This window comes from Neodiprion pinetum, chromosome 5, assembly GCF_021155775.2.
Source record: "Neodiprion pinetum isolate iyNeoPine1 chromosome 5, iyNeoPine1.2, whole genome shotgun sequence".
NCBI lineage: Eukaryota > Metazoa > Arthropoda > Insecta > Hymenoptera > Diprionidae > Neodiprion > Neodiprion pinetum.
The window spans coordinates 789,252-803,598 of record NC_060236.1 but is presented as its reverse complement, the minus strand read 5'-3'; the positions used below and the strand labels follow the sequence as shown (position 1 = coordinate 803,598).

Sequence of the window (14,347 nt, the reverse complement as noted above, 5' to 3'; positions counted from 1 at the left end):
CTTGATCCGTTGCTCGCAGCGTATTGGGACTGCGCCCAATCGATTTCTCTCGCAAAATTACGTCGGAATAGTGCATCCAAGAATTTATTCCAGCACTTTTCAAAATCGCGAAAATTTTCGCCATAAATACAAAGGGGTTAACCTTCCTTTTTTTTTGACCGAAAAATTTTCCATCTCAGAATTGATTTGTATGACCCTTTTCCGACCAATTGGACCCCCAGGAACTCAGAAAACGCAGCGAAAAGAGCGTGGGACCAACAGGAGAGAAATGACGACGAAAAGATGACCAGCTGAAAAATGTGAAAAACACGGGTTCTGGTTTTTTGCCTGTAACTCTTGATCCGTTGCTCGCAGCGTATTGGGACTGCGCCCAATCGATTTCTCTCGCAAAATTACGTCGGAATAGTGCATCCAAGAATTTATTCCAGCACTTTTAAAAATCGCGAAAATTTTCGCCAAAAATACAAAGGGGTTAACCTTCCTTTTTTTTTGACCGGAAAATTTTCCATCTCAGAATTGATTTAAATGACCCTTTCCCGACCAATTGGACCCCCAGGAACTCAGAAAACGCAGCGAAAAGAGCGTGGGACCAACAGGAGAGAAATGACGACGAAAAGATGACCAGCTGAAAAATGTGAAAAACACGGGTTCTGGTTTTTTGCCTGTAACTCTTGATCCGTTGCTCGCAGCGTATTGGGACTGCGCCCAATCGATTTCTCTCGCAAAATTACGTCGGAATAGTGCATCGAAGAATTTATTCCAGCACTTTTCAAAATCGCGAAAATTTTCGCCATAAATACAAAGGGGTTAACCTTCCTTTTTTTTTGACCGAAAAATTTTCCATCTCAGAATCGATTTGTATGACCCTTTTCCGACCAATTGGACCCCCAGGAACTCAGAAAACGCAGCGAAAAGAGCGTGGGACCAACAGGAGAGAAATGACGACGAAAAGATGACCAGCTGAAAAATGTGAAAAACACGGGTTCTGGTTTTTTGCCTGTAACTCTTGATCCGTTGCTCGCAGCGTATTGGGACTGCGCCCAATCGATTTCTCTCGCAAAATTACGTCGGAATAGTGCATCGAAGAATTTATTCCAGCACTTTTCAAAATCGCGAAAATTTTCGCCATAAATACAAAGGGGTTAACCTTCCTTTTTTTTTGACCGAAAAATTTTCCATCTCAGAATTGATTTGTATGACCCTTTCCCGACCAATTGGACCCCCAGGAACTCAGAAAACGCAGCGAAAAGAGCGTGGGACCAACAGGAGAGAAATGACGACGAAAAGATGACCAGCTGAAAAATGTGAAAAACACGGGTTCTGGTTTTTTGCCTGTAACTCTTGATCCGTTGCTCGCAGCGTATTGGGACTGCGCCCAATCGATTTCTCTCGCAAAATTACGTCGGAATAGTGCATCGAAGAATTTATTCCAGCACTTTTCAAAATCGCGAATATTTTCGCCAAAAATACAAAGGGGTTAACCTTCCTTTTTTTTTGACCAAAAAATTTACTATCTCAGAATTGATTTGTATGACCCTTCCCCGACCAATTGGACCCCCAGGAACTCAGAAAACGCAGCGAAAAGAGCGTGGGACCAACAGGAGAGAAATGACGACGAAAAGATGACCAGGTGAAATATGTGAAAAACACGGGTTCTGGTTTTTTGCCTGTAACTCTTGATCCGTTGCTCGCAGCGTATTGGGACTGCGCCCAATCGATTTCTCTCGCAAAATTACGTCGGAATAGTGCATCCAAGAATTTATTCCAGCACTTTTCAAAATCGCGAAAATTTTCGCCATAAATACAAAGGGGTTAACCTTCCTTTTTTTTTGACCGAAAAATTTTCCATCTCAGAATTGATTTGTATGACCCTTTTCCGACCAATTGGACCCCCAGGAACTCAGAAAACGCAGCGAAAAGAGCGTGGGACCAACAGTAGAGAAATGACGACGAAAAGATGACCAGCTGAAAAATGTGAAAAACACGGGTTCTGGTTTTTTGCCTGTAACTCTTGATCCGTTGCTCGCAGCGTATTGGGACTGCGCCCAATCGATTTCTCTCGCAAAATTACGTCGGAATAGTGCATCCAAGAATTTATTCCAGCACTTTTCAAAATCGCGAAAATTTTCGCCATAAATACAAAGGGGTTAACCTTCCTTTTTTTTTGACCGAGAAATTTTCCATCTCAGAATTGATTTGTATGACCCCTTTCCGACCAATTGGACCCCCAGGAACTCAGAAAACGCAGCGAAAAGAGCGTGGGACCAACAGGAGAGAAATGACGACGAAAAGATGACCAGCTGAAAAATGTGAAAAACACGGGTTCTGGTATTTTTGGCTGCAACTTCTGATGCGTTGATCGCAGCGTCCTGGGACTGCGCCCAATCGATTTCTCTCGCAAAATTACGTCGGAATAGTGCATCAAAGAATTTATTTCAGCGCTTTTCAAAATTGCGTAAATTTTCGACAAAAATGCAATGACGATTTGTGTGTTGATTCTTCTTTTCGAACTTCATCTTTGTCTCAAATTTAGTTTGATGTAGATATGCTGTACGCTACACCGTCCAGCTATCATCGGAACTCAATTACTTCGAAACGTTCTTTCAAACACAACAGATTCTAGAGAGTATTCGTTTTGTAGAAAAATCAGAATCAAATTCTTGGCGTGTAGTTCAGAATTTTATTCTATCTTATGTCACACGTTCATACATAAGCCATTAATATCATGTTATCTCTCTTATATCTATCGACTTAGACTAATTGGCTGCAGTAATTTCTGAGCTATATTTGCAAACGCTAATTCTGCTAGTTGTCTAGGGGTGTGCCCGAGCATGTCGACAGCTTCCGGATTGGCTCCACGGTCAAGCAGAAATTGCACCACTTCTCCTTGGTCGTGCAGAGCTCCGAAATGCAGCGCAGTTCTTCCGGAAACGTCTCTTTCCGACAGATCAACACCAGCGTAGCAGTACGATATCAGTCTGTCCACATTTCCGACTGCCGCGGCCAGGCAGAGTTGCTCGCCGATCAAATGGTCACAACCAGAAATATGTGCTCCACACTCGACCAGTAATTTAATCACCTGCAGTACAGAAAAATTAAAAAAGTTGCAACAAACTCTAAAAACTCTCCGCGAATTTCCAGCTGTAATATTTCATTAACTAATTATCTTTTTGCAACCGGGTGCAGAGAAAATACCCCGAGTTTATTGAGGATCTATTTTCGAAATCATCTCTGCATTTTCTGACAGAATATGCAGATAACGGTTTCATAGATTGGAATAAATTGGTCAACAACACTAACGGAAAGTCATATATAGATTACGTACCTCATGGTGGTCGTTTTCGATCGCATCGATGAGAGGAGTGCGGTCAAATCTGTCTCGCAAATGAACGCTGGCACCGTTTTCTAGCAGATAGCGTACCACCTTCAAACATCCCTCGGAAGCTGCGATATGAAGGGGAGTCCGAAAGTCGGCGTTCGTTTCGCAGAAATCAGATCCCTGTGACATGCAGTATCGTGTTTTGCGATATAATATTACCGTACAATAAATATGCCTTGTTCACGAATTGTCACAAATATCGTATCTACTATATACTCACGTATTCTTTTATCGCCTTCAATTTTTCAACGTCCTTATCCAATATCGCAGCAGCGACCATTCCAGGAAAAAGAGTATTCCTCAATCGGATTATATCGCCCTGCGAAGTGATGTTGAGATTCCTGGCAACGGCGTCCAACAGCTGATTGGATTTAGGATTGAAAGGTCGTTCGGTGGTCAGCTCGCCTCGTATACTGGTTAGCATAATTTCACGTTTCTTCTGCATGTCCCATTCGGACTTTGACAAAACGTATGCTAGTTTCGTGTACGCGGCTTCCGGGGTCATGTCAGATCCAGACAGGACACCTTGATTGAATTGCATTTTTAGATTACATGAAAAATTGTCGAAAAAACTAATGTAAAAACGAAGGTAAACATTCGAATAAGAAAATTTGACACTTGGCCTTGTACTCACCGACATCTTGAAGCGTCCTTCCAGTTTCGTAAATTGCGCTCACCGTTCCCTGGGAGCATTGAGTTATGTTTACTATCATTACGCCCCGCTTGACAGCCTTGCGAAATTCTTCGAGTATGTCCTGTCGGTTTGTAGGCATGTTTCCTGCCCCGTAGGACTGAAGGACCATCCCTTTAGTCGGAGGATACGTCGCGGCGGTTATCATTGCTCTGGTGATGCCAGGAAACAGCCGTAACATCGTTACATCCTCGCAGAGTTCTGTTTCGACGCTGAATTTTTCAATTTTATGGGGACGGAATATCGCTCGGTAATCAACTGAAATTGATACGAGAGGTGAATGAAATGTAGTCAGATATTCGTTGGACAAAATTGAAAGCAGCGAAGTCAACGACCTACCATCAATGGTAATTCCTGCAACGGCCAGAGGCACGTAATTCGGTGAATGGAAGGCTTCGAAGGCATCGGCCGTCCTTTTGCTGGTCCGATTTCCGCGCATCAGTTGATTCGCAAAGAAGACACAGACCTCGGGGATGTTGTAGTTACCAGCGATCAACAGGGACGTAAGAAAGTTGTCGAAACCGTCGCTTCGCGGTTCGAATATCGATATTTGAGAACCGGTTACGATCACTGTTTTCCCCAAGTTATTCAACATGAAGGAGAGTGCGGAAGCTGTGTAACTCAGCGTGTCCGTTCCGTGAAGAATTACGAAGCCATCGTAATCGGTGTAATATTTCTGAAGGAGATCAAAGGAGATAGCGAGTGAGAAAAATTACGGTATGAAAACACGAGGAGCATAAACTTTATGCGATATGATTGAGGATACCATCATTTTGCGCTACCTTTATATCTTCAGCCAGACAAATCCAGTCAGCGGTTCTCGCGTTACTGGAATCGATCAGATTGTCGTATTCAAGAAGCTCGTAAACCACCCTCCGTTTTTCCGAGGTCAACCTATTTCCGAAATAGCCGAAATTAAAAAATTATACGAAATAACGAAAAACTGAACTGGACGACAAGTGAAACTCACGGCAAAACGAGCGGACTGTTTTCGCCAAAATTTTTGAAAGCGTATTCTTCGTCGTGCATTTGAGGATAATTCCGCAACAGTTTGACAATCGCGTTATGAGTCGGAACCAGTGCTGAAAGAACATAATATGCAATGTTATGTAATGCATCACGTTCAAGAGTCCTAAACGTTTAACGTATCAATCGTAAAGATAAACATCTCAGTTGACATTTTTATATTTTATATGCGAACGGTAAAGTTCAAGGGTATGAGGCTGCTATAGCGACCCGCGATAGACATTCTTATTCATTTTTCCTCTAGTATTAATTTGGTATAGTAAATTAAAGAAGGATTTTATAATTAATGATTAGTTTCGCATAAACAATTAATTAAGATTGCTAGAAGGCATATAAATATATAGAACATGAGGAATGGATAAAAATGTTTAGACGGTTCTAGGTCATAAAATCACACGTGCCTATCTCTACTATGTCTACACAGTATATTTATTTTCTTAACCCATTTTGCTACTTTAAATAATCATAGGGAGTACCCCGTATTGGAGAAGATTGTCGTTTAGTATATTTTTACAGTTCGTGCAGTATCTGTTTCCTCAAATACGAAGAGTGCATTGCAAAATCGTGTGTGAAAAATATCGTGCGATTATTTGGGACTGTACATACAAGATGCATTTAAAATCGAAGTAACCCCGAAACTATAATACTTAAGATACATAAAGTTATACCTACATCCGAATTGATTTCTGGTCATCCCGATAGTTCCACCGGTGTAAATGACCAGTACCCGTCCTTCCAAGTCTCGATTACCGATCAACTTCCCCTGCATCGTTCCACTCCTCTCCTTGCAGTACATTTCGTACCTTCGCCTTCGTTCAGTGACGTATAGAACAATGTATCCTTATTGGTGTGATAAAATTTTTATCCGACTATTTCAGCAAAACGTGCAAGGCAACGAGTTCGATCAACCTCGGAGCCAATTATCACTGATTAGAATTGTGCATAATTCGTGTATACATACCTCTCAATCGAGAAATGTTACGTTGAAGTGGAATGTAAACTGAATGTCAAATTTCGTCGAGTACGTTGGATTAACGAACGAACTACAGTCGACGAAGAGTCGCTGGAACGACACTCCGCACCGCAGATTCGAGCCGTACTAACGACTGAGCACTTACGTAGATACGTAACGAGTCTTTGCGACACTGTCAGCCGACCGTTGTCTGTTGTATTTGGACAATTTGAACGCAGTTTCGCATTCACCCCGATCCACGCCTCTTGATAATTGCAGTTCACACACGTTTCCCTTTCCCTTTCTCCAACGCATTCCTAAGATAACTGTATTTGCGTATAAGCATTGTATAAGCGTTGAATTACTAAATTTAATTACAATCACTGTTCGCAGGATTAGCGAGTTTTTGTAAAACAGCATTCTATACGCTCACTAGCGTGACTTGGTTTCTGACAGATGCGAATGCGTGAAACGGAAAATATTCCGATTATTATATTATCGATAAATAATATTGAATCAATTAAGGAATGCTTGATAAAACCATCTTTAACCGCATTACATGAAACATGCTTGTCACAAGCGTTTGGCTAATTGTAAGAATAAAATCGCAACGTATATAATCGATTACATGATACATTGACTGTATGTGAAGTAGAAAAAAATAGTAGATATTTTTTATAGACGTAACTAAATTTATTCCTAATACGACATATGTATTGTAATTATATACAGGATGGTTGATTAAAAAATAGTAAATGTAAGTCTAGTAACTTAAGAATAAATTACAGAATACAAGAAAGAAGATTGCGGACAGTACATTGACACTAAGTTACGAAACGAAAATAAAAAAAAATAAAAAAACTGGACAAACAACTGCAAATCGTCGATACAAAAATTAGCATAAAAACGAATATATCAGCGCAAAAACAATATGAAAAACAACATGAGAAAAAACATATCCATAAACAAATAATACATGATCGTTATTATTCGCAGATTACGAGAGAGTCGTTATATGTACTGCCTGCACTCAAGATTAATTAAATACTCGCATCATTTTATTTCGAATGAAGCAATAGTTCGTGAAATACTATAGTATGTTGACATGTGTCGTAAGATTTGCATCACAAGTACTGTGCTCTATCAATTCATGACATAAATAAAAAACTGATACGTACGCCTATAACTACGTTGAATTGTCCTTCCTCTTAAATTTTATCATCGGGAATTGTTGAAGAGATATTTTCCGAGCAAAGAATAAAAATGTCCAAAAAATTGGGAAATGTAAGTGGAAATAAAATTACAATAAATTTTTCAAGTTCGCTGATGTACATACGTACATTCCGCGAGTTCAGAGAGTATTAGTAATATTTAATTCAGAGATTATAGTTTAGCCTACCGATACGCGATACATTGGTCTTTTTAACACTTTTTGCATGGGATAGCTCAAAATTTCGTCAACAATAATGTGCGATAAACGAAAATAACATATGGAAAAATACAGTGGTGCGCATAATTGTCTTTAATGAGTAAGATCGTTTAGTACTTGGCTGACATCTACTGCCGGGTTTGTCGTTTCAAACCGTTTGTTGTATTCGACGTATTCCATTACCTTCACAGCGAGTAATTAGAATATACAAGTGTACGACTGATACCTAACAGTTATACTGATAGTACTAAGTTTATTAGTATTACGCATATACGCATTATTATTTAGTCTTTTCAGTTGTCAGCACGGGAATTAACGATAAACCGCGCCTCTTTTATCAGTGTCATACGGTGATTACTGGTCAGGTAATCCGATCTTTATCTCTCGGCTAGTTCTCCCAAAAGTGGAAACTGGATAACTGTTTCAACAAGATGGAACAAAAATATACATTGTAAGCCCTGATTCCATAGATGCCTACTTCATTTACCTCATACTTTTCACTTACGCCTCTATTTACACAATCGAATACGTCGACAAGAACAGATGTTCAAAGTAATTATCGAGGTTCCTAATAGGAAAATGATTAGCAGAAATATTTCAATATTGCAAATGCGGTCTCTAACTTTGCAAAAATAGCCTGATTATGATAATATCTGTGTAAGCACAACTGTCGCGTTCAAACCTTTGGTAGGTAGGTATGGTAAGAAGAAAAATATGTACTCCTGTCAGCTGGGACTAATTCACTTGAATCAATATATACATTGCAATTTCATCACTTTAATGATCGGTTCGAAATCGCAATGCCCAGATGGTGTGAATTTATTGAGGAAACTGTTGCATCTCGTTATTCGGTCGATCGGTGTGAATATTTTTTTTTCTTCTCATTTTATCGAATAACTACGTTTTTATAAGCACGGACGTTATTTAAAAATCATCAGACGCAGAATGAAAGTCTAAGTAGCATTTTGCTTACGCTTAGAAGTTAGCTGATTTATCGACGCGACGATTAGAAATTCCTAGATAAAGTTTAAAATTCGCGGTCAAACGATAGAGAAGATAAAACAAAAGAATTCTCATGCGCAACGTGAAGCACGATGAGACAAGTAAAGTGGGGAATCCCCACTCTTATTGGTCGATCAATGTACGTGTAAAATAAAAAATTCACGTAGGAATACGTGTACGATTGTTTAGTTCAGTGTGTGGATTCCTTTCGCCACGCATACGCGTATTCGAGAGAAGACGACGTTTGACAGGAAGAAATAAAGCAGGAATTGATGATTTAAAAAAACACTTACGGCTGGGAGCAGGTCATGTATCGTCTGCTCGTTTCATAAATGGAGGCTAAGTTGGCTGCCTACAGGGTTAGAAAACGCAAACAAGCTATGGTCGAATCGATGAAAAATTCTGTTAAAGGCGTTTTGACCTGGGGATCGAACACCAGCAACACATCCGCCTCCTCGTCGCCTCCGCCCGCCTACGTAGAACTCGAGGTAAGGTTATGTCTCTTAATTGCAATAATTTGAACCTTGTATCTTGTATTGTATTTTAAATCAAAATCATTGTTATTATGATTACTGTTGTATGTATTTACGGTTAGTTTTTTCATTTTTATCTCGCCTTCTCATTTCCTCACTCACCCAATCTGTATTTTCATCACATTGTTATTTGTTTGCTCGGTTTTGTAACAACAAACAACACTTTTCGAGATAACTGCAAACATTTACACTTAATCATGGTTACAACTTGACGGCTACTTCTCTTCAGTCTTCTGTGTAGTAGGAATTTACACGCTTTCACTTATATTTCTATGCACTATGCTCGGAAAACTGAAGGAAAAGACTATTTCATTATCATAAATTATACACGCCTATTGTTATAACACTTGAAATACAGAACAGCGTCAACAGTACTGCAACATTAAGAATTGTAAGGTTCCAGGATAGGGAAGACATAGAGAGCAGTCAGTCTGAAGAGAGTCTGGATTTGACGCCGGCAGAGAATCCGGTATTGACGCAAGTCACTTACCTGCTGTACTTCCTTCTGTGGGCAACGCTTTACATGATAGCACTTCAGTTCGAATTCGGCGCCGTATACTTTATCGTGTCATCCTTAGTACTAATATGGAAGAACACTCGGTCTGGTCCAAAGAAGAAGGGCGAGATTAGCGCCTACTCTGTTTTCAATCCAAATTGCCAAGCCATCGACGGTACCCTAAATGCCGAACAGTTTGAGAGGGAAATAAGGTATGGTGCTTCCAGTGTGCATTGATGAATTTTGTACGTTGAAGAACGTAACTCGTCGTGCACCAAACAAAAATGAATGTACATTGAGGCATAAATTTATATACAGTGTGCGTAAGATAAGGTAGCTAATTTTCGTAAATTGTGTCTACGTCATTATTGTGTTTTTGTAATTAACATAAGTATTCAATATACATCGAAACCTTTTGATGCTTTTAAATGACTCACCCGATTTGTTTCGCATTTTAGCCGGGCATAAATCATGTAAATTTACAGAAATGTGATATTTTATACGAACGAAAGTATTCTTAATTCCACTTTATTTCCCTCGTTACCTCTATCTGTCTATTTTAGCCATCCAAAATATCATTTCGTTACCAATTTGAGCATCAATTTTCTATACCAGAGTTAATGTTTTCATCCGATTTGAATCATTATACCAATAGTACAAACCGAAGTATTTTCAGCATTAAATCTCGATGTGGTATCGTGTATGAGAAATCTCGAGAAAAAAAGCCTTGCGTGTTGAATATTTTGCAAACTTTTCAAACCTTACACCTAAGTACAAAGAGAAGCAATGAGCATTACCTTTTTAAAACACATTACTGTCGACGGTGGCTTGTTATTCATTCACTGGGCATTCAGAAAACTTGGAAGTCACCCTTCCTGCAAAACTTGAACTACATTCTCATAGCAATTGAGCATATCATCGAGCATTTCCGAATCCACCAGCCCACGTTTGATTAAAGCTGGGTCAGTTTTTGACGCTAAATTACCGTCTGGGCACAGCAGTGCTCGATCCAAATCCATTACCAAGTCGTTCATCACTCGTGCTGACAGTGAGCTGTAAATATATTGTACGGGAACTCAGATTTGAAACGCCTGAAATAATCTTTTTTAAAACTCACACTTCTATCATGCTTAGTGACAATCTGACAACGCACTTACTCAGGCTCCTCGATCTCGTTTATGTTTCGATTCAAGTTGTAAGCTCTATTGACTATTTTATGCACAGTCGATGTAATCTTCTCTGAAATGTGTGCCAATTTAATTGACTGACATTCGATCATATATTGCTGTACAGCATGTCCAAAGTAATTCATGTTCGAACCAAAGTTGGTCTATGATTTCTACCTTTAACTTGGACGAATCCTGGAGAATCGATCATCTTCAAGGCTGCTTTGACGTCGCGTTCGAAGTATTTCGGATCCCAGTGAAGAATCGGACTGTTCGAAAGTCTCCAGATAGTAAGACCGATAATTTGAAAAAAAGATCTACGGTACGGGGTCGCTGTTTCATAGTCAGCATTGACACTAGTGTTGGTTGCTGCCTGAAATAATATTGATTGAAACGAAACGATAACAGCTATATTTTAGCGATATGAATTGAAACGGGTTGTAGTTTCTTACTAATAATGCGAGTGAGGCATGCGGTATGTCTGAGGGAAGTCTAGGCAAAAATAGCCCGTCATCAGGTTCCTTTTGGCACCAGTTGAAAATTCTGCGAGTACTTGTTAGGTCTTGGGCAGAAATTGTATCCTGAACTGTCTGAACTGCTTCAAATACCGACGATCTCACCACGTCTGATCCTGGGGCTACGAAGCACCCGTTCTCTGTCGATAAGGGCGTGGTGTTAATTCGAATTTCCACGGTTTTCAATTACTTCTATGTCCCAAATTGCGAAATTTTATATTCAACTAACTCTGTATGGCGTTTCCATGGACTGTTAAATAGGCCACTATCTTATGGTGTGCGTATTTCGGTAGATTGTCGCGACACGAATCCCGACCAAACTCGTTGGAGAAGCAGAAAACTATCCTTCTCCGTGGATTCCAGTTATGTGCATCCCTCAGCTTTTCAAACACTCTAGCAAGCTCAAGGGCCAAGATGACACCGTCTCCACTAACCGAAAGTACGACCCATCTGTCTATTTTTTTATGGAACATCGATCATTTATCACAAAAATGACAATGAATAACATAATTAACAGTAACTAGTATTCTAATTATATCTAATTATGAACGGTTTATTACCGGATTCGCGTAATCCAGGTAGAGAAGCAACGACAGTTTTGTCTGGCATGGAATTGGGGAATAAGTGGGAATTCGAAAGGGTTGTCTCAACACTTTCGTGGTTTATGTGATCCTCGTTAGCATCTTTTTCCAACGTTTTCCTGCATAGAAAAGGAGTCCAACAATGACATGTTTATTTTTTAGAGAGAGCCATACCCATATTAGGCTAAACAATAAACAATATAACAATAAGTATAGACAAAGGAATCAAAATTGTTGAACTGAGATGAGGAGTTATAATATAAAAAAACAGACCTAAATGCTTGTGTGTGGCAAAATTGACGATGAATGGGGAAAAATTAATTAAAGCACTCAAAAATACTCGTGTGAGATATCCTACTAACAAATGTTAACTCTGGGACAAAATCAACATGGCCGCTGTAGCTTCGCTTGCGATTTTGTTTCGACTGTAAAATCGTCATCACAACTCAGAGATTATCGGGCTTTATTTTACGGCAAATAAGAAAATGGCAAGAATATTTTACTCGTGATTTCACTTCCAAAGAGTTTTTAAAAACCAAGAACTAAGCATACCAATTTCCATCATTTTTACCTACACGTACGTGTATTGCTGACGGTTTACTGCAAATTCCGCACTAACATCGCGATGTTTGAGTAATGCGACAGAAGGTATAAATGTTCCCGAAACCAATAACTCTGCAATTGTTACCACGAAAAGACTACAAGGAGAGAAAAATAAACAATCTTGTTGTCTATTTTAAACAAGTCTAAAAACTTGTTTATCAACTTGTCTCGTTAAAATGGATGAGACTGTTCTCATCTCATTGCTGTTTCATTGTCCGACGTTCAATATTTTTCTTTGGTCTCCCGTCCATCATCCTGCATTCATACGCCGCAGTCTCAAAATAGCTGCAGACACATGCATTTCCCGACAAGAGAGAGGAAAAAAAATATATATATTTTGCTAAGAAAAACCTTCGATGGGGACACCGCAATTTCTACGTTTTTTTATTGGGCTCTTATGTAAATATTCCCCAGCTAGTGTGAGATGTCGTAAAAATGAGTAAATACATAAAGCTAATATGATTGAAACAGGGAAAATCCAAATCACCGTTTCAACTTTGTTACAATCAAGTGAATATCAAAAAAAAAAAATACAGATTGTATATACGATGCCCATGTTTCTTAGTTATACATCCATACTGTTATTGCAGAGGTGTGAGTTGCGTTAAAAGCGGGTCGATCTAAAATTGAAATATACGTGCGTAACGCGCCTCGTATTCGTGCAACAAGAATGCGTCACTATCTATGAAACGTATACTTACTTACTAAACATATATGTATGCATATGTACCCTCATGCAACTTTTTATCCCGCGCTAAACATAAATATATTTCATTAACAATTCACAACATATTTTTCCCCAATGTTGACATACTATTGACAGACTCGCGATATGGACCGTAGTATATAAATATTATCCGAGGACGTCTATTTTTTCAGCTGTTAAATTTTTTATTACGTCTGGACGGGATATGAAGCACCGTCTGTTCCCTGATCTAAATTACGTTTAATTTTCAAATAATATTACTGCCAACGTACGTAACGTGATATTGGTCGAATGAAGCTTTTCGCAATTCTTCCAGAAGTGTACGTTCCAGCCGAACGCTTTCCATCCTGTTTTCCGTATATTCAATCTGTTTACGTTGTTCACGTAATTTTTCTGTCCTTTCGGCTGAAAATCTGCCCAACAGAAAACCCCCGAGTAGTGCCAAGAATCCGAAGAAAAATATGAATGAAAAGCACATTCGTTTCGTTACGAATTCGCTCGATTCACCGAAACCTCTTCCCATTTGGAAGCTCAGCACGCGGTGCATGATTTTTGTTTTAATTTTATCGCAATTCTAGTAATCTATTTATTTCGGTATTAGTCACACGATTAACAACGCATAGTTAACAACAATGATGAATGTATCAATGACAGTGTCAAAGTGATAAACTTTTTTTTCTTCACAACGTAAATTTGACGAAATAAAACTTCACCCTCATGCCATTCTCACGAAGTGTTTGCTACACACTGCGTGGCACGTCCTGAGCGTATTTTTTGAGCGTATACTTCTTGTTGGCATTACTCCCACCTCTACACAGTGAGATATAGAGAACTTAATTTTACTCTACTGCAGAACGTATCAAATATAGTGTTTGGAATACGATGCGGCATGCCTTTGAAGCGAAGTTATTGAAGCCAGTCAAAATTGCGCTGAACCATCTGGCTTTCAGAGGAAAATTTTCCTAGACGCGATATTTTTAGCAATTATGCTTATAATTCTGAAATGCTTCCTTTTTCTAATTTCCGCATCATTCGAATTCACGCCTTCGTTTGGGATTCGAGATATTTGATGCTGCCACGGGTGTACGCAAATGTTTCAAAATCTCTGAACACTGTTCACCTACTAGTTCGCAATAACGAATATGAAATTCGCAATTGCTCGGGACTTTGACAGATTCCCGCCCACTTTATAGCGGCAAAAATAGTTCCGCCGTTTTTTTACTGGCATAGTCAGATGGCAACACATGCCAGACAAGTAGTAGCACCAT

At 39.3% G+C, this 14,347-nt stretch overlaps 3 protein-coding genes across 8 annotated transcripts; 1 reads left to right on the top strand and 2 right to left on the bottom strand.

Annotated features, from left to right (window-relative positions):
* Positions 1–2,657: 2,657 nt before the first annotated feature.
* LOC124218951 (L-asparaginase) lies at positions 2,658–6,457 on the bottom strand. Of its 4 annotated transcripts, none has more exons than XM_046625925.2 (9): positions 6,058–6,454; positions 5,769–5,936; positions 5,041–5,152; positions 4,853–4,964; positions 4,410–4,746; positions 4,014–4,328; positions 3,600–3,904; positions 3,326–3,499; positions 2,658–3,079 (listed from the first exon to the last, which is right to left on the bottom strand). In XM_046625925.2, exons 2-9 carry the CDS (start codon positions 5,890–5,892, stop codon positions 2,744–2,746), a joined length of 1,815 nt encoding a protein of 604 aa, XP_046481881.1. In that variant the 5' UTR covers positions 5,893–5,936; positions 6,058–6,454; the 3' UTR covers positions 2,658–2,743. The 4 variants fall into 4 exon arrangements, with proteins under 4 accessions (XP_046481881.1, XP_046481880.1, XP_068992569.1 ...); XM_046625924.2 differs by having other exon boundaries at positions 5,769–5,905; positions 6,058–6,451; XM_069136468.1 differs by having other exon boundaries at positions 5,769–6,457.
* A 1,927-nt stretch (positions 6,458–8,384) lies between these two features.
* Positions 8,385–10,977, top strand: Saysd1 (SAYSVFN motif domain containing 1). Of its 2 annotated transcripts, none has more exons than XM_046625980.2 (2): positions 8,385–8,967; positions 9,416–10,977. In XM_046625980.2, exons 1-2 carry the CDS (start codon positions 8,812–8,814, stop codon positions 9,743–9,745), a joined length of 486 nt encoding a protein of 161 aa, XP_046481936.1. In that variant the 5' UTR covers positions 8,385–8,811; the 3' UTR covers positions 9,746–10,977. The 2 variants fall into 2 exon arrangements, 1 of the variants encoding a protein (XP_046481936.1); XR_006883286.2 differs by having other exon boundaries at positions 8,830–8,967; positions 9,409–9,548.
* Positions 8,974–14,320, bottom strand: LOC124218958 (uncharacterized). Of its 2 annotated transcripts, XM_046625946.2 has the most exons (9): positions 13,352–14,320; positions 11,750–11,889; positions 11,419–11,643; positions 11,127–11,329; positions 10,852–11,047; positions 10,666–10,747; positions 10,494–10,561; positions 10,306–10,383; positions 8,974–9,688 (listed from the first exon to the last, which is right to left on the bottom strand). In XM_046625946.2, the coding sequence occupies exons 1-8, from the start codon at positions 13,624–13,626 to the stop codon at positions 10,340–10,342; spliced, it is 1,233 nt and encodes a 410-aa protein (XP_046481902.1). In that variant the 5' UTR covers positions 13,627–14,320; the 3' UTR covers positions 8,974–9,688; positions 10,306–10,339. The 2 variants fall into 2 exon arrangements, 1 of the variants encoding a protein (XP_046481902.1); XR_006883259.2 differs by having other exon boundaries at positions 10,306–10,561.
* Positions 14,321–14,347: the final 27 nt, after the last annotated feature.